The sequence below is a fragment of the Sus scrofa genome, chromosome 1 (genome assembly GCF_000003025.6).
Source record: "Sus scrofa isolate TJ Tabasco breed Duroc chromosome 1, Sscrofa11.1, whole genome shotgun sequence".
Classification (NCBI taxonomy): Eukaryota; Metazoa; Chordata; class Mammalia; order Artiodactyla; family Suidae; genus Sus; species Sus scrofa.
This window is the reverse complement of record NC_010443.5, coordinates 66,472,622-66,500,117: the sequence shown is the minus strand read 5'-3', so window position 1 is coordinate 66,500,117 and position 27,496 is coordinate 66,472,622. Positions and strand designations below refer to the sequence as shown.

The 27,496-nt window shown below is 36.9% G+C and overlaps 1 protein-coding gene across 5 annotated transcripts; it reads left to right on the top strand.

Annotated features, from left to right (window-relative positions):
• CCNC (cyclin C) lies at positions 364 to 27,496 on the top strand. 5 transcript variants are annotated; one of them, XM_021088706.1, is made up of 13 exons: positions 364 to 1,371; positions 7,123 to 7,229; positions 7,924 to 8,008; positions 8,228 to 8,297; positions 12,262 to 12,313; positions 15,982 to 16,037; positions 17,033 to 17,068; positions 17,734 to 17,825; positions 18,372 to 18,439; positions 22,826 to 22,905; positions 24,215 to 24,333; positions 25,183 to 25,277; positions 25,823 to 25,955. In XM_021088706.1, the coding sequence occupies exons 1-12, from the start codon at positions 1,139 to 1,141 to the stop codon at positions 25,232 to 25,234; spliced, it is 1,050 nt and encodes a 349-aa protein (XP_020944365.1). In that variant the 5' UTR covers positions 364 to 1,138; the 3' UTR covers positions 25,235 to 25,277; positions 25,823 to 25,955.

Genomic DNA, 27,496 nt, shown 5'->3' with positions numbered 1-27,496 from the left:
TGCGGTGTAGGTCGCAGATGTGGCTCAGACCTAGCATTTCTGTGGCTATGGCTGAGGCCCGCAGCTACAGCTCCCATTCCACCCCTGGCCTGGGAACCTCTATACGCCTGGGGTGCAGCCCTAAAAAAAAAAAAAAAATATATATATATATATATATATATATATATATATATATATATTTCATTTCACATCCTGACCAAGTACACATATACATATGTAACTGAATCAAAAATTATAAATGCCCTTGATATTTCTGATATACCTGATATTTTTATCTAGGAAAATGCATATCATATTCAATTTCACCACAACCTAACTGTGTGAAAAATACTGTCTTGAGCTTCCTCGGAACACTGATCATCCGTGAAAAACTTTATTCGTGTGTGTCCAATGATTCAATTAGCAGCTTTACAATAAATGCAATGTTACAAAGATAAAAGAAATTGCGTAAAATTAAATGATTGTTTTGGTTGTATGTTTCTATTTGGTACACACACAAACACACAAAGCTGTCAGTCTCTGGCATTAAAAAAAAAACGTACTGCTGCTCTAAAAGTTTGTGCTTCCCTCCAAAAGAACTCCATTAACTACATATCTGGCTTGGTGCAGCTCGGTTTTGGTAGGTCCTTGAGGCTACAATAATCTTTCTCTTGCCAAAAGCAAGAAAAGGAACTGAAGTCAGGAAATCTTATACTTCACTACAAAGCCACCGCACTGCTTTGGAAGTCTGCTCCGAACTGGGGTGGGGAGCAGCGTCTTCCCCTTTTCCATGCCCTTCCCGCAAAGAGCAGCGACTGCAGAATACCGAGCCGCCCGAGTTCTAGGCCGGAACCCACTGATTCTAAGCCGGAACCGGCGCGAAACTCTCGCGAGAGGCTCCCGACCGCCGCGAGCCGCGAGCCTTCCAGTTACCGTCGCCTATCTCAGCGCGCCCAAAGACTGTCTCCTTCCCGCCAGCCTCTTCCACTGTCGCGGGGCAGGCCGGAACCTTTATCCATAGGAACGGGTTTACAAAGTAGAGTGTTGCCGGCCGGCGGCAAAGAGAATAGGGTGCCATCCTCTTCCTCTCACCGTCGCCGCCGCGGAGCGAGCCCAGCAGATTAGATCGAGGAGCGCGGTTACCGGTTGGGCTGGGTCTATGGTCGCTCTGTGGGCCGCTCCACCGGCTGGTGCTTTTTTATCAGGGCAAGCTGTGTTCCATGGCAGGGAACTTTTGGCAGAGCTCCCATTAGTAAGTGATCTTACGTCTTCTCGTCCAGGGCGGGCTCTTGTTGGGGGGCGGTGTGGACCGGGCCTGCGACTCTCCTTGGCCTGGATCCCTGTCCCAAGTTCGGTGGAGTCTCCCGGGAGGTGGCGGCAGCCGGAAGCGAGGTGCGCTTTTCTCTGGCGACTCTCCTCATTCCGCCCCCTGGCCGGGTTTCGCGGGGGGGGGGGGGGTCCTGTCTCCGGAGAAAGAAGGTTCGAGAGTTTAATTTCGGATTCTTGGATTAGCTCGGCGGAGGCGGGGTGGAGGGGGTGTGGGTGGAGGAACCAGGCCGGCGGCAGTTGGGATGGGGTAGGCAAAGGTTTTGCAAGTGTGGCACAGTTCGGAACTATGAGACTGGCTCTTGAGGACTGTTGTTCCCTTTTGCCTGGTATCTCTTCAGTGGATTGGCATCGTAATCTTTTGTCATTCTGCTCACTAACCGCTTCCTGCCACTACCTTAAGCCTAGGTGGAGTTTTATGTTTGTAAGGTATAGGGCAAATGCTCTCAGAACTTATTTGCGCCTCATGTTCTGTTTAATAAGTGTATTTTCCAGTGACTTTGCCAATATCTTTAACCTTTTTTTCGTGAGTTTTTGTGTCTGTCAGTACCATGGAAGAATTAGAGTAATATTGAAAACAGTTCTCCCTAAATAAGTTTTTTTAAGCATGTACGAAAGAGGATGATGGGATTAATTGAACATTGGCTAGACTTTGCATTGTGTAGTTGAAAAATGAACAGATCTGATAAAGATGATATGGTGCAAATAATTTTTAATGCCAGGAGAGCATTAGTAACTAAATTTTAAGTTTGAAGAAGATGGATTTCTATGTTGTTCCTTCCGTCTTTTAGCCGTTTGACCTAGAAAAAAGAAACAATGGGCTTTGATATCTATTTTCAGAAAAGCAGGCTTTCTTCCTATAAAGTGATTACGTGAAGATGAGATGGTATAGAAAGAAGCTTTATTTCTGATCACATTTTTATTTTGCACTGTTTTCACTCACTGAAATAATTTGGACAAAATTAAAATACGGAAAATTTAGATAGTGAGGAAGAGGCGTTCTGATAAGCTTTGAAAAAAACTGAGAGAATTGACAGGTCACTAGCTGTTGATTATCAGAAGTTCACAGACCTTAAAAAAAAAGATCCTACCTCCTTTTGATAAGCATTCTCACTCTGTTTTCATTCGCTGTTGGTCTATCAAAAGGGTGCCAAGATCCATTTTATAAAACCAATTGTATTTTCACCTTTCAAATATAACATTATTATAATATTAAATGTGCTTTTTTGAAACTGTTTTTGCCTGCCAGTTCCATTAGTCCTGGAGGACTCAAACCCTTGAAAATCCGGGATCCCTGATCTGCAAAAGATAACAAGTGTAAAGGACAAAACAACCAGTTCAGGAAGAACAAAGAGATATGAAAGCTATTGTTGATATTGTTGTTGATTTTGGTGAGGGAGGAAAATTGACATGATATACACTATTTTTCATGGCTTCAAATTACCCATTTTAATATTTTTGCAATCAGCATAACAATTTTTTTCTTAGTAGCACATGAAATAATAGTGAAATCTTACAATTAGCATAATATCAAATTTGATGATATGTGATGTTTCTTGGTTTATCTTCCATACTGCATGCTGTGAGGAAAAACTTTAAAATATTTGCCTGTGATACTTATCTGTTTAAAAATATATAATGACTGTGGAAAAGAAATTAATGATAATTCTGAAACAGAACAAATCAAAGTATTTTCTGGAAAGTTAAGGTAGAACATAACACCTTCTTTGACCATGATGTGGTAAAACTAGAAGGACACTAAATATTTGCTGGTTGACTGAATGAAGTAATGAACAAGTAATAAAAATTAAAACTACAAAACCAACTCTGGATACTTTATTATATCAAAGAAGAAATTGAAAATACAGTTACATAGTATCAAGGAAATAACATAATGGGGCCAATATATATTCATATCTCTGGGATGTGACCAAAGCCAAATTTATAAGAAAATTAACATACTGAATAACTGAAAAATAATAAAAATTAAATATTTTACTTAGGAATGTTAAAGGGAAACAGTGAAATAAACCTAAGGGAAATAGATTTAATAAAGATAACATGGATACTTATATATTAAAAGGGAGAAAATAAAAATTATAAGAGCTGGTTCTTTGGGAGGGAAAACCAACATGGTAGACTAAACTATGCTAGCCTAAAAAACAATTAATAATGAGAAAATTAAACCCAAATGTATCTTTGAATAATAATGTCCATTTTCAAAATAAATTTGAAAGCCAAGATAAGGAAGTTACCAAAGAGCTACTCATTTAAAAAATACTCCAGACCTACATTATTTCATGGATAAAATTTTTTTCCCATTTTCAAGAAGATCTGCTGTTGAAGTTGTTCCAGTCCATACAGAAAGAAAGCTTTCCAGTTCTCTTCATGAAGCCGCAATAACACTGATAAAATCTAGCAAAGGTAGCACTAAAAACAATCACTTTTGAATATTGATGCAAATAGAAACTACTATCAAAAGAGTCTCACGTTACATTGGAAGTATAAAAAACTGACATGGATTTTATTACAGAAATATAGTCAATACTAGGAAGTCTGTTAGTAAACAGTGAGGGCATTAAAAAGACAATAATATTCAACATCCATTCATTATTAGAGCTCTTACTAAAAACGAATAGGATGATTTCTTAATGTGATAAAATCATATCAGAGCATTAACAAGAGGTATTTAATGGTGGAAAATTAGTATGCCTCTACAACATTGTTCCAAATATGCCACTATCAAGCTAATTGATAGGAAAATGAGATATAAACATGACAAAATTATCAATATGTAAAGGTAAAATTAACTAGAAAATTCGGTTAGTTGAAAAATTATTAGAATTAATAAAAGTTTAATAACACAGCCAGTTCAAAAATGTAAAAATAGAAAGCTGTCTTAAAATGATGTTGGGAAAAAAACCTTAAAACTGCAACAGAAAATGTAAAATACTCAAGAATAAACTTAAATGTATAGGACCTATAGGAAGAAATTTTTTTAATTCTGTGGAAGAATATAAAGATTTTAATAAGTGGAGTTTGACTTCTAGCATTGTAAGATCATTTGTCTCTAAGTGATCTTTAAATATAATGCAACCAAAATTTTGAATGAACTTTGTTTTTAGAGCTTGATATAATAATTCTAGAGTTTGGTCTTAGAATAAGAATTATAATAGAATTACCAGAAAATTTCCGAAGAATAGTAGCAAGGGATTTTTTTTTTCATACTATATTTTATTTATTTACATTTATTTATTTTTGGCCACATTCATGACATATGGAAGTTCCCAGTCCAGGGAATGAATCTGAGCTGCAGCTGTGACCTACACCACAGGTACAGCAATGCTGGATCCTTAACCCACTGCACCATAGTGGGAACTCCCATACCAGATTTTAATTACTTAATTTTATGTTTTAAAATAGCATGGCATAGGAACAACAACTACACAAAATTAAAAATAGGAAATTTTAAAGAAGATTCAAGTATAAGAATAGAATTACACATCAGGAATTTCTTTGGTGACATTTGGATAACCATTTGACAGAATGTTTAGCTGGATCTGTACTTTACACCCTGTGTCAAATTTCAGATGGATTACAATTTTTTTTTCTTTTTGTCTTTTTAGGGCCTCACCCCCAGCATATGGAGGTTCCTAGGCTAGGGGTCCAACTGGAGCTGTAGCTGCCAGCCCACACCACAGCTCACGGCAACACAGTATCCTTAACCCACTGAGCAAGGCTAGGGATGGAACCCACGTCCTGTGTATACTATTTGGGTTCTTTAACCACTGAGCCACGACGGGAACTCCTGGATCACAAATTTAAAGAAAAAGAGCCTTAAGGGTATTAGAAAATATGACGGAATTACGAGTTCCCTTTGTGACTCAGCAGAAACTAACCTGACTAGTATCCATGAGGATGCTATCCATGAAGATATGGGTTTGATCCCTGCCCTCGATCAGTGGGTCGGGGATCCAGTGTTGCATGAGCTGTAGTGTAGGTTGCAGATGTGGCTTGAATCCCACGTTGCTGTGGCTGTGGTGTAGGCCAACAACAGCTGTAGCTCTGATTCAACCCCTAGACTAGAAACTTGCATATGCCACCAGTGTGGCCCTAAAAAGCAAAAAAAAAAAAGAATGAAAGAAAATGTGAGGGAATTAAGGAATTTTTTTATTATTATTATTTCATGTCAGGGAAGGTCTTTGCATGTTTGATAAACATAAAATCAGAGTAAAATATATGTAGATTTGAATAAATACATGGTTCAGATTTTTGTATTACATGTCATTAAATATTGAGAGATCATGCCTAACTTGGGGAATGTTTGGGGTATATTTGACAAAGAAATGATTTTTATCTATAATATGCAAATTTTAGGTCATAAGAATGCCTTAATCATAAAAAAAGATGACCATTCCATGAGAAAAATGGTTGTTAGAATTACAGTGTATCAAAGAACTGTATTTGACCAATAAAGGCTTGAAAGAATGTTAACCTTAGAAGTAAAAAAAAAAAAAAAAAAAAAAAAAGATACTCGTTTGCCTTTAAATTGTGAAGTATTTAAAAGATTGACAGTAACCCATAGGTTTAAGTATTTTAAAACACACTCATGTGACACTCCTGTGAATGGAAATTGGTGTGACTTTTATGGAAGGCAAGTTGACAACACATATGAAAACTACCAGCAAAACTGACCTACTACTGTTAGGAAATTATTCCAAATATTACTCAAATATACAAGGATGAATTACAAAGATGTTCATTTAAGTATTACTTGTAATAGTGAAAAAAAAAATGGTAACTTACATGCCTATCAATAGGGATTAACTAAACAAATACTGATCCATCCATAATATCGTACAACAATTTAAAATGATGCTGAATAACAAGTTCGTTCACGTAAAACTCCCATTACCTACTGAGTGACAAAAGCATGTTACAGAATATTTTGGGGGATCATGTCAATTGCATGCCTTTTTAAATATAGATTAGACTAGGCAGGAGGAGGAGGAAGCTCTTGGTGTGATCAAATTTTTTTTCTTTTTTTCTTTTTCTTTTTTGGTTTTTAGGGCCGTACCTGTGGCATATGAAGTTCCCAGGTTAGGGGTCAAATCAGAGCTGCAGCTGCTGGCCCATGCCACAGCCACAGCAACTCAGAATCCAAGCCTCATCTGCGACCTAACCACCACAGCCCACAGCAATGCCAGATCCTTGGATCTCTAACTCACTGAATGAGGCCAGGGAAATGAACCTGCATCTTCAGGATACTGGTTGGGGTCATTACAGCTGAGCCACAAGGGAAACTCTAGTATAATAAATTTTGAAGCAGGTTTTAACATGATTGGAATTTGTGAAGTAGCAAAATTACTTTAGTTACTCATGAACAACTGAAAAAAGATAGACTTTAAATCTAAGCCACCATCACCTGGTGTCAAATAATGTCACCATTATTTATCACCAGAAAAGTGTAAACATTACTGCTTATTAAAATGCTAGGATCACCAAAGATGCATCTTGATACCAGAGTCTTAGAATCAGTGAAATACACTATAAAAGTGACATGTGGGAGTGGGAAGAGAGACAAGACAGACTGAGAAGGAAGAGAAGATTAGAGCAGATTTTTTTTTCAGGGCACATTTAATTTACACTTATTAGTGAGATAATTCTAACGTCAGAGTTTCAAGAAATGTGAAAAACATCTTTCAAGGTTACTTTTTGTATTTTGTACTAAGACTAAAACTTGTTCATTCTTAGAATGTTTTCTGTGACTTTGTTAGTTGATTTTCTATAGGTTGTCTGAATCTTTGCTTCTTTTAGTTTGCAATGGATTTTGGATAAACAAGATCTGTTGAAGGAACGCCAAAAGGACTTAAAGTTTCTCTCAGAAGAAGAGTATTGGAAATTACAGATATTTTTTACAAATGGTAAACTTTTTTCTTTTAAATTGGTTTAAATAGTATAGTTGGTTAACTCTGAACTAAGGTGTTTTTCTGTAGTAATTTGTGACTGTTTTAGTCCCTTTATTTTTTTTTTAACATGTGTATTCTCTTTATAACTTAAATGTATTTTTTTAAAGTGACTTATATGTCAGAGATACTCAAGACAATCTAAAAGTGTTAATCTTCCTAAACAGTTATAATGCATCATTAAACCCAGTTTAAGATTGGCTAAAATGAAGTACTTTGAGGATAAATAATTCTTTGGATTGACATCCTGTATTGGTCATTCCTATCTTACAAGTTTGCTTTGGAGAGAAGGGTATTTGGAATTAGAAGGTCTTTGCTGTGCCATGTGGTGGCTTTGTCCAGGATCTTTCTAAGCCTCAGTTCACTCTTATGCAAACCTACCTCTCTGTTGTTTTGAGGATTCATTTTGGATTTTTTATGAACTTTGTAAAACTGATGGGTGTCTGATAAGAGGGGAAATACCTATCATTTAGCCTTAACAAATTTGTAATCCTAGTACTAGACCACTGTGATCCACGTAGAGCATTATAGCATGTGTAAATTTTTCTCTTTGTTAAAAATGAATATAGTCATGATTTAACTGCATGGAAGTTATTGTTCAGTGTTAATATTATATTGATATCAGATTTTATTATTATTATTTTTCTTTTAGTTATCCAAGCATTAGGTGAACATCTTAAATTAAGACAACAAGTTATTGCCACTGCTACGGTCTATTTCAAGAGATTCTATGCCAGGTAGGGCTGTGTTATTTTGGGACTGTTATTTGTATTTAAAATATCATGTATTTGAAACTCTTATGTAATGAGGATGAAACTTATGTAAGTAAATCATGTGTTTGCTATAGAGTTGGCCTGATTTTTTTCCCATATAGATGTTTTCTGTATGAATTCTATTTTCATTTGTGTTTGGTCTATGAATATTGCTTAACTTTGTTTAATTAATTGTATTTTTAGGTATTCTCTGAAAAGTATAGATCCTGTATTAATGGCTCCTACATGTGTGTTTTTGGCATCCAAAGTAGAGGTATGAACTAATTTTCTGTTCTTCATCAAAGTACAGTCAACGGTATTGGTTAAACCCAGTTTTCACATTACCTGTGTAAAAATAATAAGATGATGATTTACATAAAATATTGAAATTTGTACAAAATCAAAGAAGTATATGCATATCTTTATTTTATATATTCAGTTAAAAAGCACTTATGTAACACTTTACTATGTGCCAAGTGCTATTCTAAGTCCTCTTACAAATATTTTAATCCTCATAACAAACTATGGGGTATATATTTGTAATATCATTTTATAAGTGAAGAAACTGAGACACAAAAAGATTAAGGAGCTGATAAGTGACAGGGTATTTTAACCCTAGGAGTCTAGCTTCTAATCCTATTCTCCTTTTTTTTGTTTTTTTGTTTTTTTTTTTGTTTGTTTGTTTTTGCCTTTTCTAGGGCCACTCCCACAGTATATGGAGATTCCCAGGCTAGGGGTCTAATTCCATAGCCTCCAGCCTATGCCAGAGCCATAGCAACAAGGGATCCGAACCACGTCTGCAACCTACACCACAGCTCAGTGCTTAAATCACTGAGCAAGGCCAGGGATTGAACCCGCAACCTCATGGTTCCTAGTCAGATTCCTTAACCACTGTGCCACGACGGGAACTCCTCCCATACTCTTAACTGCTTTGCTTTACTACCTTTAAGATATTTATTGTTTGGTTCTAAGGAGTATTTCATAATTGCCACAGCTTATCCACTATAACTTGAGAATGTTCTTCCTTCTCAAACTCCATATGTGTCCTATGTCCTGCTGTTTTTCCTTCCTGCCTCCTAATGATTGGTTGCCTAGGAGAACCAGAGTAGCTGCAGATATACTCCTTCTAGCAAGGAATAATTTGGGTTGTGAAGGTTGAGAAATTAGGTGAGAAAGAGAAGAGAGATGGGAACCTGCAGCTGAGACCAAATCTTGGATCACTTTATTTACCCTTTCAGTATTTTTTGAGAGAGCTCAGCTAAAATCCAGGTACTAATAGCACGTATTGACTGGTGTTCATAATAATTCATGTTATCTTAGGTAATATGAATCCTATGTATTATGTTTCTATTTTTAGATGATGTCTTCAGAATAGTAATTGCTTCCTTTAATATTGAATGTAATTGTAAGTGGTAATTTAAGGAGGCAGAACCAGCCCTGTTGTTTTTTAAGAAAGTGATTGTAAAAGGTCTGTATTATGGGGTGGTTTTCCCAAATATCACCATATAATTTTATGTGGCTGAAGGACAGCCAATATGGGTAACCAAGATCAAATCTTTATAAACTTTTACTTTTATAAATTAACTTGGAGTTTTATCCTAGTTATATCCTTGTAACAATATCTTTTGCTACATGACTTGCTGAGTATAACCCTATTTTATGATTTACTAAGTGAAAGCTTTTGCTTTAAGAATTTTAAGGTAAAGAATTATCCCTAGGAAAAAATGTATCCTTTCATATTCAGTTATAGCATTTTTTTTTATCTTTATGACCAAATCTATCTGTGTTTTGTCTGCTTGTGTGAAAATTGTATTGAAAGACATTAAAAAGATGTCTCAGGCATTTAATTTCCAGTTTCAGTTATTACAGTTTGAGGTTTAAATGTAAATATAAATATATACACAGGCATACACAGGTGCCGTCTCCCCCCACCACTGTGGGTTTTTGAATAAACTATATATGGTTTAGTTTCTTTTGTTGGATAAGGAACCAATTCTTGATTTTTTTTCAGCTTTAAAATAAAGAGTTTAGTAATCCTATAAAGTTAGTAAAATGAAATGAGACTGTATGTAAGATGAAACACCTCATAAATTTTAGTTATTTTTAGAGAGTTCCATTGTGGCTCAGGGGGTTATGAACCTGACTAGTGTCCATGAGGAGTTGGGTTCCATCCCTGGCCTTGCTCAGTGGGTTAAAGATCCAGCATTGCCATGAGCTGCGGTGTAGGTTGTAGATACGGCTTGGATCCCGCCTGGCTGTGGCTGTGGCATAGGCTGGCAGCTGCAGCTCCAGTTCAACCCTTAGCCTGGGAACTTCCATATGCCACAGGAATGGTCCTAAAAAGTTTAAACAAAAATAAGTTGTTTTAGTTATTTTCACAGTGATGGTATATTAAGTTCAAAAAGGAAATGGGAAGTGACATCCAAAATCTTTTTTTTTTTTTTTTTGTCTTTTTGCTATTTCTTGGGCCGCTCCCGCGGCATATGGGAGGTTCCCAGGCTAGGGGTCGAATCGGAGCTGTAGCCACCGGCCTACGCCAGAGCCACAGCAACGCGGGATCCGAGCCGCGTCTGCGACCTACACCACAGCTCACGGCAACGCCGGATCATTAACCCACTGAGCAAGGGCAGGGTCCGAACCCTCAACCTCATGGTTCCTAGTCGGATTTGTTAACCACTGCGCCACGACGGGAACTCCCTCTTTTTTTTTCTTTTTATGTCACACCTTGGCATATGGAATTTCCCAGGCTAGGGGTTGAATCAGAGTTGCAGCTGGAACCTATGCACAGTCAACTCAGGATCCTAGCCACATCTGCAAACTGTGGTGCAGCTTGTGACAACACTAGATCCTTAACCCACTGAGTGAGACTAGGTGTTGAACCCACATCCTTATGGATACTAGTTAGGTTGTTAACCCAGTCAGCCATAATGGAAACTCCGACATCTGAAATCATTCTTACCTTCCTGCTCCAAAAAGAATAATAATTGTTTGTATGGTCTTTTGTGTTCTTTTGGCAATATTAAAGTTTATTTTCTTCACAGATTCACTGTTTTATTACTAAGTGGTCTGAAGTATTTGTTTGTCAGTCCAGATTCAGTTGAATAGGAAGCATACTTAATACTTATTCTAGGAGTTCCCGTCGTGGCGCAGTGGTTTACGAATCTGACTAGGAACCATGAGGTTGCGGGTTCAATCCCTGCCCTTGCTCAGTGGGTTAACGATCCGGCATTGCCATGAGCTGTGGTGTAGGTCGCAGACGCGGCTCGGATCCAGCGTTGCTGTGGCTCTGGCGTAGGCCTGCAGCTACAGCTCCGATTAGACCCCTAACCTGGGAACCTCCATATGCCGCAGGAGCGGCCCCAGAAATGGCAAAAAAACCCACAAAACTTATTCTAGCAATTAAGTGTAGAATCTAAAAACCCTTGAAACTAATTTCAGTGCTTAAAGCTGGCCTTGTTACTTAAAAGCTTGGTTTCTAATTTGATACCTTTCAATAATATTAAATTATAAAGTTATTTATTTATTTATTTTTGTGTCTTTTTTTTTTTTTTTTGCCATTTCTTGGGCCGCTGCCACAGCATATGGAAGTTCCCAGGCTAGGGGTCTAATCGGAGCTATAGCTGCCAGCCTACACCAGAGCCACAGCAACTTGGGATCTGAGCCGCATCTTTGACCTATACCACAGCTCACGGCAATGCTGGATCCTTAACCCACTGAGCAAGGCCAGGGATCGAACCCACAACCTCATGGTTCGTAGTTGGTTTCATTAACCACTGAGCCACAATGGAAACTCCAAAATTAGAAAGTTTTTTAGACATTTATGTTAAAGTGTAGTAATTTTAAGGAAAGTTAATAAATGTAGTTTTTTGAGTTTTTTTTGTTTTGTTTTGTTTTTTTAGGGCTGCACCTGCAGCATGTGGAGGATCCCAGGCTAGGGGTTGAATTGGAGCTGTAGCTGCTGGCCTATACCGCAGCTCACAGCAACACCAGATCCTTAACCCACTGAGCGAGGCTGGGGATTAAACCTGCGTCCTCATGGTTGGTAGTCAGATTTGTTTCCACTGAGCCAATATGGGAACTCCCAATTTAGAGATTTAAGTACATCATTCCTCAAGCAGGTAGATAAACTGCAAACATCAGAGGAACATAGGAAATACTATTGTTTTGAATAGACCTCAGATATACTTAGATTCGTTGGGTTACTATATATCTAATCGCATTTGCTTTTCTTTCTCTAGGAATTTGGAGTGGTCTCAAATACAAGATTGATTTCTGCTGCTACTTCTGTATGTAAGTGCAACAGATACATCCTGCTTTAAGAAGATAATTCTAGGAGTTCCCGTCGTGGCGCAGTGGTTAACGAATCCGACTAGGAACCATGAGGTTGCGGGTTCGGTCCCTGCCCTTGCTCAGTGGGTTAACGATCCGGCATTGCCGTGAGCTGGGGTGTAGGTTGCAGACGCGGCTCAGATCCCGCGTTGCTGTGGCTCTAGTGTAGGCTGGCAGCTACAGCTCCGATTAGACCCCTAGCCTGGGAACCTCCATATGCCGCGGGAGCGGCCCAAGAAATAGCAAAAAGACAAAAAAAAAGAATATAATTCTAAAGAGAGCTCCATAGGACATAGTTGTTTTTCAGTTTATGAGACCTGTGATAGATTATTTGGGTCTATTAAATCTTCTGAGGTGAGGTCACCTTTATGCCTAATGTATTTGGCTAAAAATTTCTAAATAACAACAAAAAAAATAGTATTGTCTTTAGGACATTACTTTTAGTGTTAAAAAATGTGATGCAGTGTGTTAATGATCTGGCTTGTCCCTGTGGAGATGCTGGTTTGATCCCTGGCCCTGCACAGTCGGGTTAAGGCTCAAGCATTGCTGCAGCTACAGTGTTGGTTGCTGCAAAGTCATAGTGTAGTTTGCAGCTGCAGCTTGGATTCAATGCCTGGCCCAGCATTGCAGCCAAAAAAAAGGAAAAAATAATAAAAATAGGGAAAATCTGGGAGTTCCTGTTGTGGTTCAGCGGTAATGAACCTAGCTAGTATTTATGAGGACACAGGTTTGACCTCTGATCTTGCTCAGTGGATTAAGGGTTTGGCGTTGCCATGATCTGTGGTGTAGGTCCCAGGGTCACGGATGTGATTTGCATCTGGCCTGGCTATGGCCATGGCGTAAGTGGCAGCTACAGCACCAATTCAACTCCTAGCCAGGGAACTTCCATGTGCTGCAGGTGTGGCCCTGAAAAAAAAACAAAAAAAGAAAAATAAGGAAAAGCTAATGAGGGGTTCCCATCGTGGTGCATTAGAAACGAATCTAACTAGCAACCATGAGGTTGCAGGTTAAATCCCTGGCTTCGCTCAGTGTGTTAAGAATCTGGTGTTGCCGAGAGCTGTGGTGTAGGCTGGCGGCTGTAGCTTCCATTGGACCCCTAGCCTGGGAACCTCCATGTGCAGAGGATGTGGCCCTGAAAAGACAAAAAGACAAAAATAAAAACAAACACAAAGCTAATGAGTTACATAAAGTGAATAGTGGGTAATGAGATAGTAGAAACTGGCCCTGTCTGTCTAAGGCTAAATAATAGATGGTCTTTAGTGAGTGCAGTTTGTTCTGTTGTCAGTGGCAATACCTTTGAAAGCTTTATTTCTCAATATGAGGGTGATGTCAGAATTGTGCATTAGGAAGGTGATTCTAGCAGAATTATGTAAGGTGAAATGGAGGAGAGTGTAAGTCAAGTAAAACAGACAAATTTTGAAGTTTTTCAAGTGATAGAGTATGGATAAATCTTGAGGACATTATAATAAGTGAAATAAGCCAATCACAAAAAGGTAAATACTCTATGATTCCACTTATGAGGCACTTAGAGTGATCAAATTAATAGATAGAAAGTAGACTGGGGATACTAGGTGAAGATGGTGTCTTGGTCTGCTCCAGCTACTATAGCAAAATACCAAAGACTGGGTGGCTTTAACAGCAGACATTTATTTCTCAGTTTTGGAAGCTGGGAAGTCCAAGATCAAAGTGCCTGTCTTGAATAGTTCTATGGCCATGATTTGTTTCCTGGCTTGCAGACAGCTTCCTTCTCATTGAGTTCTTATGTGGCAGTGTAATTAAAAGTCTACTTTTAAAAGTCAGAGAAATATAATATGGTAGAGGTTATTTGTTTTGCTTTTAAAGGAAATTTGAGCATATGGGTAAGTGGTGGAACAAATTTATTGTAGAAGGAATGGTTAAAGGTACAAAGAAAAAAAAAGTATCAGTTAAGTAGGTGAAAGCAAATGCAGAAGTGGTAGGGGTAGCAATAGAGAGGAGAGATGAATTTTCCTCCGGGTCAGAAGAAAAGAATTAGGAGGTAGAAAATCAAAATGAAAAGCAGTTTTATCATAGAGTAGGAGAGAAGTTGAAGCATCAGGTAAATCTGATTTCAGTAAATTAGGTGTCAAAGTCCAGGGGTTAGAAATGTAGATTTGCTTTATGTACAGAGGTAAATAATTTAACCTTGTTGATTCGTTAACGTTATGTAAGTGCCTCTTTTGCTTGTACACTTCACATCTTGCTTACATCAAAAGGATCTGTAAAACTCAGAAACTAATGGAGAAGAGAGGAGAGGTTAAATAGAAATTTCCTAATGTCAAGTTGAAGTCGTTTAGGTTTCAAATCTTGGTAGATGTTACCTATATAAATTAGTGGTTAGGATATTCAGTTTACAAGGTACTAACTTTTGGAAACTACAGAACATATAATAAATGAAATTATTTTTAATCTCCATGAAGTCACTTGGACTTTGTACAAATGGAAGGGATCACAGAACAGATCTTCTAGAACTTGTTAGGAGTTACTTATTCAATGAAATATTGTATCATAATGATTTGAATTCAGTTTTCTCAAATAGTGTTTAATTGTATATACTCATACCATGTTGAGGAGATCAAGGGTTGAGTAACAGTTTTTTCATTTGTAATTTCTTAGTGACTTATACGAGTGGTAACTGTGTGTGTATGTATTTGTATGTGATATAAGAAAGTCAAGAGACCTTTGCACATATAGTCATGATTTTTTTTTTAAGTATGTATCTTGATAGGGAGTTCCCATAGTGGCTCAGGGAACAAACGACCAGTATCCTTGAGGACGCAGGTTCAATTCCTGGCCTCGATCAGTGGGTTAAGGATCCGGCATTGCCCTGAGCTCTGGTGTAGGTCGAAGACGCAGCTTGGATGCCACATTGCTGTGGCTATAGTGTAGGCCGACAGCTACAGCTCCAAATTGATAAAGAAATATCTCTTATAAAAAAATCCTTAGATGAAAGTTCAGATGAGTAAAAATCCTTAAATCTCAAACAGAACCACTGTTAACATTTATTGGTTGTATTATCCTTCTGATATTTATATGTACAGTTACTCCATGAACAACTCAGGAGTTAGGGGGTGCTGACTCTCTAAGAAGTTGAATCTGTGTATACAGCCTTGGTTCATGTAGTACTTAGAAAAATCCGTGTATGCCTGGATCCATGCAGTTCAAATGTGTATTTAAGGGTCATTTGTATATATTTACAAATGTATGCAAATATATACTTGCAAAACACAAAGATAACTTGTTTTCTTTCTAAGCTAAATTATTGAAGAATAGAGCAATACCATTCTAGAGCTGGAAAGATTTTAGAAATTATAAATACCAGTGATTTTTTTATTCCATTCTCTTTAATTTTTTAAGGAGCAGAACCCTTCTTATATATTAAATCTATAATTGAAACTCTCTAATTGTAATACAGACAGGGACCTGGGGCCTCCTGCCACTCAGCCTTTCCCCTCGCATGAAAACAGAAAAAAATCTGCATCCCTAAGCATCTTCAAGACCTACTAAAAATAACTTAGTTCTACTGCTAATATTTTACAGTATGTTAAAGAAGTGTTGTGTTCATTCACTTTACCATTTTCTCAAAGTTTTTGTTTGTTTTTTTTCTGCAGTAAAAACTAGATTTTCATATGCCTTTCCAAAGGAATTTCCTTATAGGATGAACCATGTAAGTATATTGTATAAAATAAAACTACTTGTCACAGCTGTATATAATCTAGCTCTATTTTATATTTGAATAAACTGAGTAGTCTCCTCTAAATGGCAGTTTCAAATTCTACAGGAATATGGATTTTATTTCTAAGTTAAATTTAAATTGCTTCTACCATTGGGGGAAAAAAAAACAAAACATAAAAAATGGCAGTGGCTACCAACCCTGGGTACCCATTAACTCACCTTGGGAATTTTTCAAATAAAATTGATGTCAGAGACTCTCCAGATCAGCTAAATCAGAATTTTCAGGCATTAAACCTGGATACTAGTATTTTCTAAAAGCTCCAGGTGCTACTAATGTGCAACTGGGGTTGAGAATTACTATGATGGAACAGTTTGAAAAAAATACTTGAAATTTTATATTATTTTAGAAGATGAGTTTCTTTTGCCTTTTAATAGGCATGTTCTTTTTCCACCTATTTAAATTGTATTTTTGTTTCAGTATTCTCTACGATTGATTATAATAACAAGCATAACATTTAGGTGGAGATTAATGTATTTTTGCATTTGTTGAATGGAAAGTGTAGTGGAAAATCTGAAGTTTACACAGGTTACTTTAAATAAAAAGTAATATGCTTATGAGGCTGACTTTTCTTTATAAGGAGTGATATTTGAATCCATGGTGTAATAGCAAAAAGTAGCTTTATTGCATACATCCATTCTGATAGAAGCTATTGTGTTTATTGATTTAAAAAATATTAGTAAAAATGTTTTAAGTTTTTTTTTTTTTATTTTTATGGCCACACCCATGGCACATGGAAGTTCCTGGGCCAGGGATCAAACCCACACCTCCAGTGACCTGAGACTCTGCAGATGGATTCTTAATTCACTGTGCTACAGCGGGAACTCCTAAAAATGTTTGATAAATGTCTGTAAATTCTTGTGTTAGATAAGAGATGCATCTGATTTCGTTTAATGTTGACGTTTATAGTCTTTTTTTTTCTTTAACAGATATTAGAATGTGAATTCTATCTTTTAGAATTAATGGTAAGTATATTTCTTTCTTGTGATTAATAAAGTAAAACATATTTTCAAATGTAGTGAAGTCATAAATTTAAAGAAATGTTTTGTAAAGAGGTTCATTTTAAAACCGTCCAAATAATAATGTGATGGTGAAATGGTAGTACCTAGTAGCATCATCATCTACATGCTCTTGGAAGCCTATAAAATAGTTTGTATATCCTACTTAGGTTGGGAGAATTTTTCTGTTCTATAGTAACTATAATAAGAGGATTACAAGGAAACCAGTCAGGACATTAAACCACTGTAAATTATTTGCACAATTTGTGTATGTGTGTGGTGTTATTTAAAGATAGATTATGTCTTTGGCAGAATTCTGCTCCTCCAGTTGGGAATTACGGATTTATAGGCTAATAAGAGGTTTCAGTGTGTTGCAGATGTGACACTTTGAGTCTCTAAGGGAATGGATGCTGACTGACTGCCAACCGATTTACCAAGGTATATTCCAGAGAGAGCACTGCCTTCACTATTATAGTAGAGTTTAGGGCTGCCATACTGCTTGCTTAAGAGAATAAGAGGGAAGCAAGCATGAGTTAGAAAAACATATTTTGAAAATCAGTTGGGTAATGATAAGGTTTTTGTGTTATAATCAATCTGTTTTTATACATACACATTTTTTAAACTGTTTCTAGGATTGTTGCTTGATAGTGTATCATCCTTATAGACCTTTGCTCCAGTATGTGCAGGACATGGGCCAAGAAGACATGTTGCTGCCCCTTGCATGGTAATTAGAACAGAAGTTATTTATAGTGTAACATGTTATCAGCTAGGAAGGTTTGATAACTACATATGAAGATTAGTATTTTTGAAGTAATTAAACTAGTGCCCCACAATATTTTAATGTCGAGTGAAGTATCTGCTAGTTGAATTTTAATAACTATATTGGTATAAATGTTAAAGTGATAAAGATCTTTAAATTATCTATTTGATGACTATTTCCCCTAAAATTTGATTCTTGTGAAAAAGATTTTACATGAAAATTAAGATATTAATCTTTAAATAGAGTATTTTGGTTCTATTCAACGTATATATTAGTTCATTGTATAATTTCTGATTTCCTCTGATTTTCTAATTTTCGAAAAATCTGAAAAATGTTTATCCTATTAAAATTTATTGTGAGGTTTTAAATTTTTAAATATATTTAGATGCATTTTTATTCATTAAAATATGCTTATTCATTGTCGGATTCATTTGGCTCTCTCTGGGGGGAAATGTACAATCATATGAGGTAGTTCTACTTTGAGTAATAGTATGAATTTCATTTCTGTAGGAGGATAGTGAATGATACCTACAGGACGGATCTTTGCCTACTGTATCCTCCTTTCATGATAGCTTTAGGTATGTAAACATGGTGTACCTTTATTAGTTAAATTGTTATAAACCTATTTAGGTCATCCTAAAAGAAATTTCACCCTATTGTACTTTATGTTTTTATGTTCCTTGGAGTAATAGACTATTCCTTGCATGTGAACTTTCAATAATATGAACTGCATCTGTCAAAAATCAGGATTATTGTCCCCCCACCCCCCTTTTGTGGTAAGTTTTTTTTTTTTTTTTTGAAATTGTTTAAAATAATTTTAACCAGTGTCTCAATGGAACATTTTTGTTTATTTAGGAGAAGTTCAGAATTAAGTCTTCTGGAGTTCCCCTTGTGGCTCAGTGGTAATGAACCCGACTAGTATTCGTGAGGACACGTGTTTGATCCTTGGCCTTGCTCAGTGGGTTAAGGATCCAGCATTGCCATGAGCTGTTGTGTAGGTCACGGACGATACTTGGATTCCTTGTTGCTGTGGCTGTGGTGTAGGCTGGCGGCTACAGTTTGTATTCATCCCATAGCCTGGAAATTTCCATATGCCACAGGTGTGGCCCTAAAAAGACCAAAGAAGAAAAGAAAAAAAAAAAAAGAAATAAGCCTGCTAATACTGGTTGTAACTTGTATAAAATAACTAGGCCTATCTTTCATCTCCTGAGCCCATTCAGGTTCTCAGAGGTCAGGTGAAGGACTATTTGTGGGCCATAATGCTTTGGCTGGAGGGGAATTTAGCCACCATTCTTTTATCTGTGGAGGGCAGTACTGTCATGGCTTAGAAACAGTCTTTGGAGTCAGATAGTCCAGGTTTAAATTAAACTTTACTTCCTCTACAATTGTGGGAAAATTATCTAACCTTTCTGAGTTTGTTTCCTTAATTGTAAAGGGGGGGTACTAAAGACTTGGTATAGAGTGAGTTGTTACAAGAGTTAAATAGTTAAATGAGAAATCTTTTGAATAATTCCTGCCATATATTACGCACTTGTTAGTTTTTATTCCCTTTCTGTCGTCTATTGATTTCCATGACTATCTTGATTTCCACACCCACCCCCTATTCTTTTACAAGTCCGGACTTATTTGCATTGGTTTCTCTATTCATTTACTCCTTAAATGTTAATGTTTCTCAGCCTTCTTACATCAAGGGTGGCAAATAGGTTATATTTTTACAGTACTGGAAGTGCCCTGGAAATACTGTTTTTGGAAGGATTCTGAAGTGGCATCTGGGTTCAGTGGGAAGAAATGCTGGGATCTGTCTGCATGGATAGGAGATGTGCACCATATCTTTTTCATCTCTGCTGTCTTTGTTCTTGGGTGGTCTCACTGAGGCCCATGGCTTCTGCTATCTCTTATGTGTTAAGACAATTAAATATCTTATTTAACCAAAATCTTGCTCCTGAGCTAATCTTTTGTGTGTGTGTGTGTGTGTGTGTGTGTGTATCTTTTTAGGGCTACACCTTTGGCATATGGACATTCCCAGGCTGGGGGTCGAATCTGAGCTGCATCTGCAACCTACACCACAGTTCACAGCAGCACTGGATCCTTAACCCACTGAGCGAGGCTAGGCATCAAATCACATCTTCATGGATACTAGTTTCCACTGAGCTATGACAGGAACTCTATGAGCTGGTCTTTATTTCAATCTCTGCCTTTTGGATAGCTTCTTTTGGCGTCTCATTGGCCCTCAGGCTCATGATTAGGACTGAACTCATCAGTTTGCCCAAAACAAACTCTTTTTAGTATCTTTGCTAGGATTATGAATAGCCCTAGTTAGTAGCCTTAGTTGGAAACCTGATATCCCAGTAGTTAGGATCTTTCATCTTCCTCAATACCTAATCTAGTTGATAACCAGTACCTGCTGTGCCTTCCTCTTTATAATCTCACAGCCATCTTTTTTTTTTTTTTTTTTTTGTCTTTTATCTTTTTAGGACTGCACCCATGGCATATGGAAGTTCCCAGGCTAGGGGATGAATTGGACCTGTGGCTGCCGTCCACAGCCACAGCCACGTGGGATCCGAGATGCATCTGCAACCTACACCACAGCTCATGGCAATACTGGATCCTTAACCCACTGAGCAAGGCCAGAGTTCAAACTTGCATCCTCATGGATTCTGGTCAGATTTGTTTCTGCTGAGTCATGATGGGAACTCCACCATCTTCATTTTTATACAGGTTATTAGAACAGTCTCCTTCCTGGCTAATTGGCCTCTAGCATCCCTGTTCTCAGTGTCCCTGTTCTAAGAGAGCCAGCCTATTCTCCACACTCGAGCAAGGCTGGTGGTTCTCAATAATAATTTTGCTCCCTATGGGATGTTTGGGATAATTTTGCTCCCTATGGGATGGTTTTGGTTATAACAACTGGGGTGGCATGCCCCTGGCATTTAGTGAGTAAATCCCAGGAATGTCATTAAGCATCCTGCTGTGCATAGGGCAGTCTCAAAAGATTATCCAGACCATGATGTCAGTAGTGCCAAGGTTGAGAAACTGAGCTCTAAAGAACTGTTTTAAATGCGGAATTTGGAAGTTCTTGGTGGCCTAGCAGTTAAGAATCTGACATTGTCACTGCTGTGGTATAGGTTACAGTTTAATCAGAGCTGCAGCTGCTGGCCTATGCCACATCCACAGCAACGCTGGATCCTTAACCTGCTGAGCAGGGCCAGGAATCAAACCCACATCTTCATGGATACTAGTCAGGTTCAGAACCCACAGACCCATAATGGGAACTCCGTCCTAAGAACCTTCTACATGCTGCAGGCGAGGCCAAAAAATAAAATAAAATAATAAAATGCAGGATTTATACCCCTATTAAAATCTTTCAGTGCTCCTCCCAATTTCTGGATAAAATTCACACCTTCTTTTTACCATTTCTGCTCCCAATTCACATTTTTGGGTTTTTTTTTTTTGTTTTGTTTTTTGTTTTTTTGTCTTTTGTCTTTTGTCTTTTTAGGGCTGCACCTGTGGCATATGGAGGTTCCCAGGCTAGGGGTCTAATCAGAGCTGTTGCTGCTGGCCTATGCCACAGCAGCGCCAGTTCGAGCCGCGTCTGACCTACACCACAGCTCATGGCAACACCAGGTCGTTAACCCACTGAGCGAGGCCAGGGATCAAACCCGCAATCTGATGATTCCTGGTCGGATTCGTTTCCACTGCGCCACGACAGGAACTCCCCAGTTCACTTTTTTAAAAAGCTGACTCCTCTATCTTGTTAGTGGCACTTTCTGTATCACCTCAGTCTGGGTTTAGAATGTCTCCTCTGTTCCTAATTTACTTTATGTGTGACTTATGTCATTTTCCACTGTATTTTCATTACCTGTATTTATTTATTCATTCATTCATTCATTTTCCTTTTTGGCCATACCCATGGCATGTGGAAGTTCCAGGCCAGAGATCAAATCTGAGCTGCAGCTGTGACCTCCACCACAGCTGCAGCAACACCAGATCTTTAACCTTCTGCGCCAGGCCAGGGATCAAACCTGCTCTGCCACAGAGATAAGCCAGATTATTAACCAACTGTGCCACAGCTAGAACTCCCTAATTACATGTTTTTATAATTTGTCTTTTGATCTCAATCTGTCCTTGACCTAAGCCTTACTTTACAGCTTTGTTTAACATAGGGCAGCCAGTATGTAAGTTCATGTTTGAGTTGCTGTTTGCCTAGAATATCCTTCTTAGCAAAGTCTTATGGGTAACCAGACTAGGGACTATAACACTTAACAACTTTGTGTGGGATCACTATAGCCAGGCTGGTTGGGAGAATTATATTAGGTAAATTTATGATGTAGATTGTTGCCTCTGAGTCTTTCACTATCTTTGTTAGTTTATGTTGTAAATAATGTATATAATTACATTGTGTGGAGTATATTACTTTTTTTCCCCTCAGCTCTATTTGATTATAACATCAAACTCTGTGCTAGTGTGCCCAGTTTATACCTAACTTGATCTTATGTTAATAACTTTAAAAAACAGAGGGACTGCTACTTTTAATTGAAATACCAAAACATAGTCAGTGTTGTTGACATTTATCAGTGTTTTGATTGCTAAATTTTTGTTTCTTTTTGTCACATGGACTTTTGGGTGCATTTTCACCACTGCTTTGTACTGCTGTTCAGGGATCCTTTCCTGCTATAGTTCCTCAGTGGATTTTTTCCTCTCTGACATGCCCTGACTCTCAAGGCAACCGCACCATGACTAGCTCTCAGTGGGGAGAACTTTACTATATGTAGCCCAATAACTTTTCCTATATGTAAGATTAAATTAATAGGGTGATCACTGGTAACTGTTACATGAATCTATATAAATATTAAAAGGAATATAAGAAAATACACATAAAGTTTTAGGTGACTTTTAAAATCTTAAGTGAGTCCATGCATTCCATGTTTGCACTTAAAACATGGACCTTTGTCTCATTTTCTTTCCAGCCTGCCTGCATGTAGCCTGTGTTGTACAGCAGAAAGATGCCAGACAGTGGTTTGCTGAGCTTTCTGTGGACATGGAGAAGGTAATTTTTAAAGTTTCCTTGACTGAATGTAAACTTGAACATTTTAAAATTAATGTTATACTTACTTACCATGAGACTCAAATTTCATGATGTCAGCCAGGCTAAGAATATTTTTGGTAAAGAAACGCTAAGAAATATGTGACTATTTAGGTTATATTTCTCTTCAGTTTAGGCTTAAATAGAATGGTAAATTTAGGGTTTGATGGTTGCAAAGCAGCCTCTAATTGCCAGGATTATTTTATTTTATTTTATTTTATTTTAATTAAGTAATTAATTAATTGTCTTTTCTAGGGCTGCACCTGCAGCATATGGAAGTTCCCAGGCTAGGGGTCTAATCAGAGCTGTAGCAGCCAGCCTACACCACAGCCACAGCAGCTCAGAATCCAAGCCTCATTTGCAACCTATGCCACAGCTCAGGGCAACGCTGGATCCTTAACCCACCGAACAAGGCCAGGGATCTAACCCACAACCTCATGGTTCCTAGTCGGATTCGTTAACCACTGAGCCACGATGGGAACTCCAAGGATTATTTTAGCTCTGATTATATTTTGGCCGAGCCCTCAGCATGCAAAAATTCCCATGTCAGGGATCAAACCTGAGCCACAGCAGTAACAATGCATAATCCTTAGCTACCAGAGAACTCCTGGGACTGTTTTAAAAGCTGCCTGGTGACAAGTGACCTAGTGAATACTACTGTAAACTTTTGTAATACAGCCTATCTCCTGACAAAGTAGTTTTTGCCCTTTTTTCTACCTTTTTTGCTGAAATATTCTAGAATCAATCCAAGGTTAGGTCTACTCAGGTGAAGAAAGGGCAGATTTGGAAAGCAGATTTGAGAGATTTGTAGCTGCTGGTTTTTGAGCACCTTCACTCATGTGTAGCGTAGTTAATAGAGAATCAGAACAAAGTCTTTTGTGCACTACTGCCCACTAAATTATTTGAAATGATTGTTATTAGAGGAGTATACTCTGTAGTGGCATACTCTTCATAATCTAGACCTCTGTTCCTTAGTACCTCAATATTTTGGTTTGGTTTAAGATATCAATAGATAGAAGGAAACTAACTGCGGAGATGGATAAGGATAGACCAGGTATACATATTAAAGATGAGAGGTTAGGAGTAAAAGCCGAAATTGCTGTATGGTAAAAATAGTGCTTTCACATTTATCAGGATTGTCTAATCTAAGCTGAAGGACAGGGGCAATCTTTTCACTGTTTTCTGAGGGATATCTAATACGTGATATGTCTTCTTTATATACTAAGTGTTGCTTGATATTGCCGTAGAGAACTTTTCAAATATTTTCTTCTAGATTTTGGAAATAATCAGGGTTATTTTAAAACTGTATGAGCAGTGGAAGAATTTTGATGAGAGGAAAGAGATGGCAACTATCCTTAGTAAGATGCCGAAACCAAAACCTCCTCCAAACAGGTACTTTGTAGACTTTATATATTGATTTTATTTACTTGTATATTTTATATACATATCATGTTTTTTCATAGATTACGTTTTGTTTTCGTAAAATTTTTTCCAAAACTTCATGACTCATGTTAATTTTTTTTCTTGTGACTTGATAGATTGAGAATGTCTCATTTTAAAAAATACAGTATTAATAATCATCTATTAAGTAGCTTTTCCTAATGCAGTGGCAGGTCTATTACAGGTATCCCTCAACATATGGCTATATACTGTACATAACTTAAACAGAACAGAGATAGACAAGTTCTGAAATTCAAGGATAAAGAATTCTGTAGTAGTTCCATGTCAGTTTGACTCTGTGCCATCTTTCTCCTCCCCCCACCACCACGGGCTGTTATCCTATTTATAAATTTCAGTAGCATTTTTTCTAAAACCTAGATGATTTATCTGATATTAAAAAGATAAAGAATTTTGGCTTTTGAGTGACGCAAAGATCTGTTACACACAGTAACATAATTTCACTAAGTATGAGTCACTTGTGCTAAAAAGGTTTTTTGTTGTGGTGGGGGGTTTTGTTTGTGTTAGTTTTTTTTAAATAGGATGAGTTGGTTTAAGTTCTGTGGTTCTCAGCTCTTGCTGTACATCAGATTGTTCGGGGTAGGGAATAAAGGTCAAAAGGGAAACAAAGGAATGTTACCTACCTTAATCATTTATCAAGAAAATAATTAAGTTATATAATATTAAGATAGATTTGCAGATGTGATAGGTAAGTGTTACCATTTGGAAAAAAATAATACTTTTATACAAGGAGCTGTTTAAGGCAGTCATTCAAACAGCTACCTTTGGATGCATTTTTTGCAGAAATTCCCTGAGTGATTCTTCACTAGTGGCAGGGCCTGAAGCTGCAAGATGATGATGGACAAGATAAGGCAATAATCCTTTTGCCACAGTTACTGGTATTTTCAGTTTTAGTTTTTATTTTAAATATTCAGCATTTCACAGGAAATTACCATATTTCTTTATGACATGGTTACAACGATTTGCTGTATTTACGTATGGTTTTATTTTACCTTTGGACAATAATTTTTTTTGGAAGAATATTTCTTGATTTTCATGATTGGTAGGAATAAGATTTTATATGTACAATTTAATTTTATAGGAAATTTGTCTTAGAAGAAACTCTAATCTCTATGTTGAGTGATACCTGTAATGACAACGAAATCCCATACCCTAATTTAAGCTTTTGAGTGTATATGGTCACTAACTTCCAGAATGCTTGTTATGTGTGAGGGCACTAAGTTATATAAGAATAAAAACATAAAACCAAATGTTAGTCTTCTGGATTTCAATTTTTCCACATCTCTGTCTTTCAATCGGGAGTGTCTTTGTTTTGTAGAGTTGTGTCACAGAATAACTAACTTTAAAAATTAGTAGGCTTACCAGGGTGTTGCCAATGAGTCTTTTAATTGGTGTGAAATCTCTTTCTTCCCCACTTGAACAGTGAAGGAGAGCAGGGTCCAAATGGAAGTCAGAACTCTAGCTACAGCCAATCTTAAAACATTCCGGAAGAATTCCGTAGTGGACCAGTTGGAAATAAACCATTGGACAGATTTCAGTAATGTCGTCAGTGGAACACAAATGAAAATGAATAGCTTGTTTCTGTCAAGCATATTGGGAAGTGATTTTATTTTTGCAAAATAAGTTTTCCTTACCTAATTTGACTCTAGTATCTAATTGATTAAAATCTATTGTTTATAAAGGTTTGGAAAGATTCTAAGGGGACCTACAGACAGACAGACATTTGAAAATTAATAGCTTTTGATTCATATAATTTTTTGTAATTTGGATAATAAAAATTGTAGCTTTTTATTAAACCAGGAAACATGAAGCATAATTTGTTTAAAATTCTCTTTGGTCATTAAACGACCAAAAAAGGAAATAAAATCAAATATATGAGGGTTTTTTCCCCCCCTCCTTAGATTAAACTTTAAAACTGTATTTAAGGAATCAAATCTTGGAAAATCATGGAAGGTTTTAGTAATGATACTGATAATTTCAGGGAAATTAATGAAGTACCTATTGATTTTAAAGTATATTTTATTCAGTAGTTTTGGTATCTTGCCATGGAGGATACTAGCCCAGCCTAGCAGAAAAGTGCAATATGTATAGCATACTTTGACATTTTAAAAGTTATAATTAATTCCTTAACCATTTTGAAATGCTGGGCAAATGTTTAAAAAAATGGTACATAAAGTATTTGCATTTAATTCATTTAATCAGGCATTTTGAAAGCTGATTGGATAAAACACGGTAATATGGTTGAAAATTTGGTAACATTTTAATGTTATTTTTACTCTACTGTGAAAAGTTTTTTATATGACATACACACCCTAGTTTATTTTTGTGTCTTAGTGTGGACTCACCAATTTATTACAGGTATCCTGAGCCAGGAACACAATCAGGTTTCATGCCACTTTTGATACTGGCTATTCTTAATTCTCATATGAGTGTAGGACTTAAGACTAAATGTTTCGTCAGTGGGACTGTGCTGTCTGTGGAACTTAATAAATTACGTGATCATTTTCTTCAGACTTGAAGGAGAGTGATAAATAAAATTTGGAGTCATAGGATATTGATGTACAATTTAAGGATTAAATTTTTTTATAAATCAGTTGTAAACAATGGATTATTAAATTAAATGTTGACTTGCTAGTATAAAACTGCAAGAATAAAAGTAAATTCTCCAGCTATATCAACTAGTGTCTCGAATTTATTATTTTGATTCTGCCTTATGTTGTGTTTTGAGAGTCTTTCTTCCTTTGGATAAGTATTAAAGTCTTCTGTAGTTTATCAAGTGGGTAATTTCAAATGGTTTATAAACATATTTTTAGAGTTCTGCTTTTTTGTGGAGAGTATCAAATAAGCTGGAGAGATTATAAAGTAAGTCCTAGTGACAAACATAGGTCTTCTAGGCTTATGAAATAAGAAAAAAGCTCTTCTCAGGTCTGAAGGAATTAAGTGGGCTTGGGTTCTAAAGGAATTAAGGTTGGGCTTGGGTTTGAAGGGCAGAGTGAATTATATGGCATATTTTATATGACTTAATTTTTCCTTTAAGCTTATCTATATTTCTAAGACCTTTTTATTTTGAAAATACATATGCCTTGTAGTTTTGCTT

Excerpts from the sequence above, each read along its gene's own strand:
- CCNC (XM_021088671.1), top strand. The coding sequence starts at position 1,139 with ATGGTCGCTCTGTGGGCCGCTCCACCGGCTGGTGCTTTTTTATCAGGG. Across the intron at positions 8,298-12,261 it reads TTTTGGCATCCAAAGTAGAG|GAATTTGGAGTGGTCTCAAA; the intron begins GTATGAACTAAT and ends TTCTTTCTCTAG. Across the intron at positions 22,906-24,214 it reads TTTCTGTGGACATGGAGAAG|ATTTTGGAAATAATCAGGGT; the intron begins GTAATTTTTAAA and ends ATTTTCTTCTAG.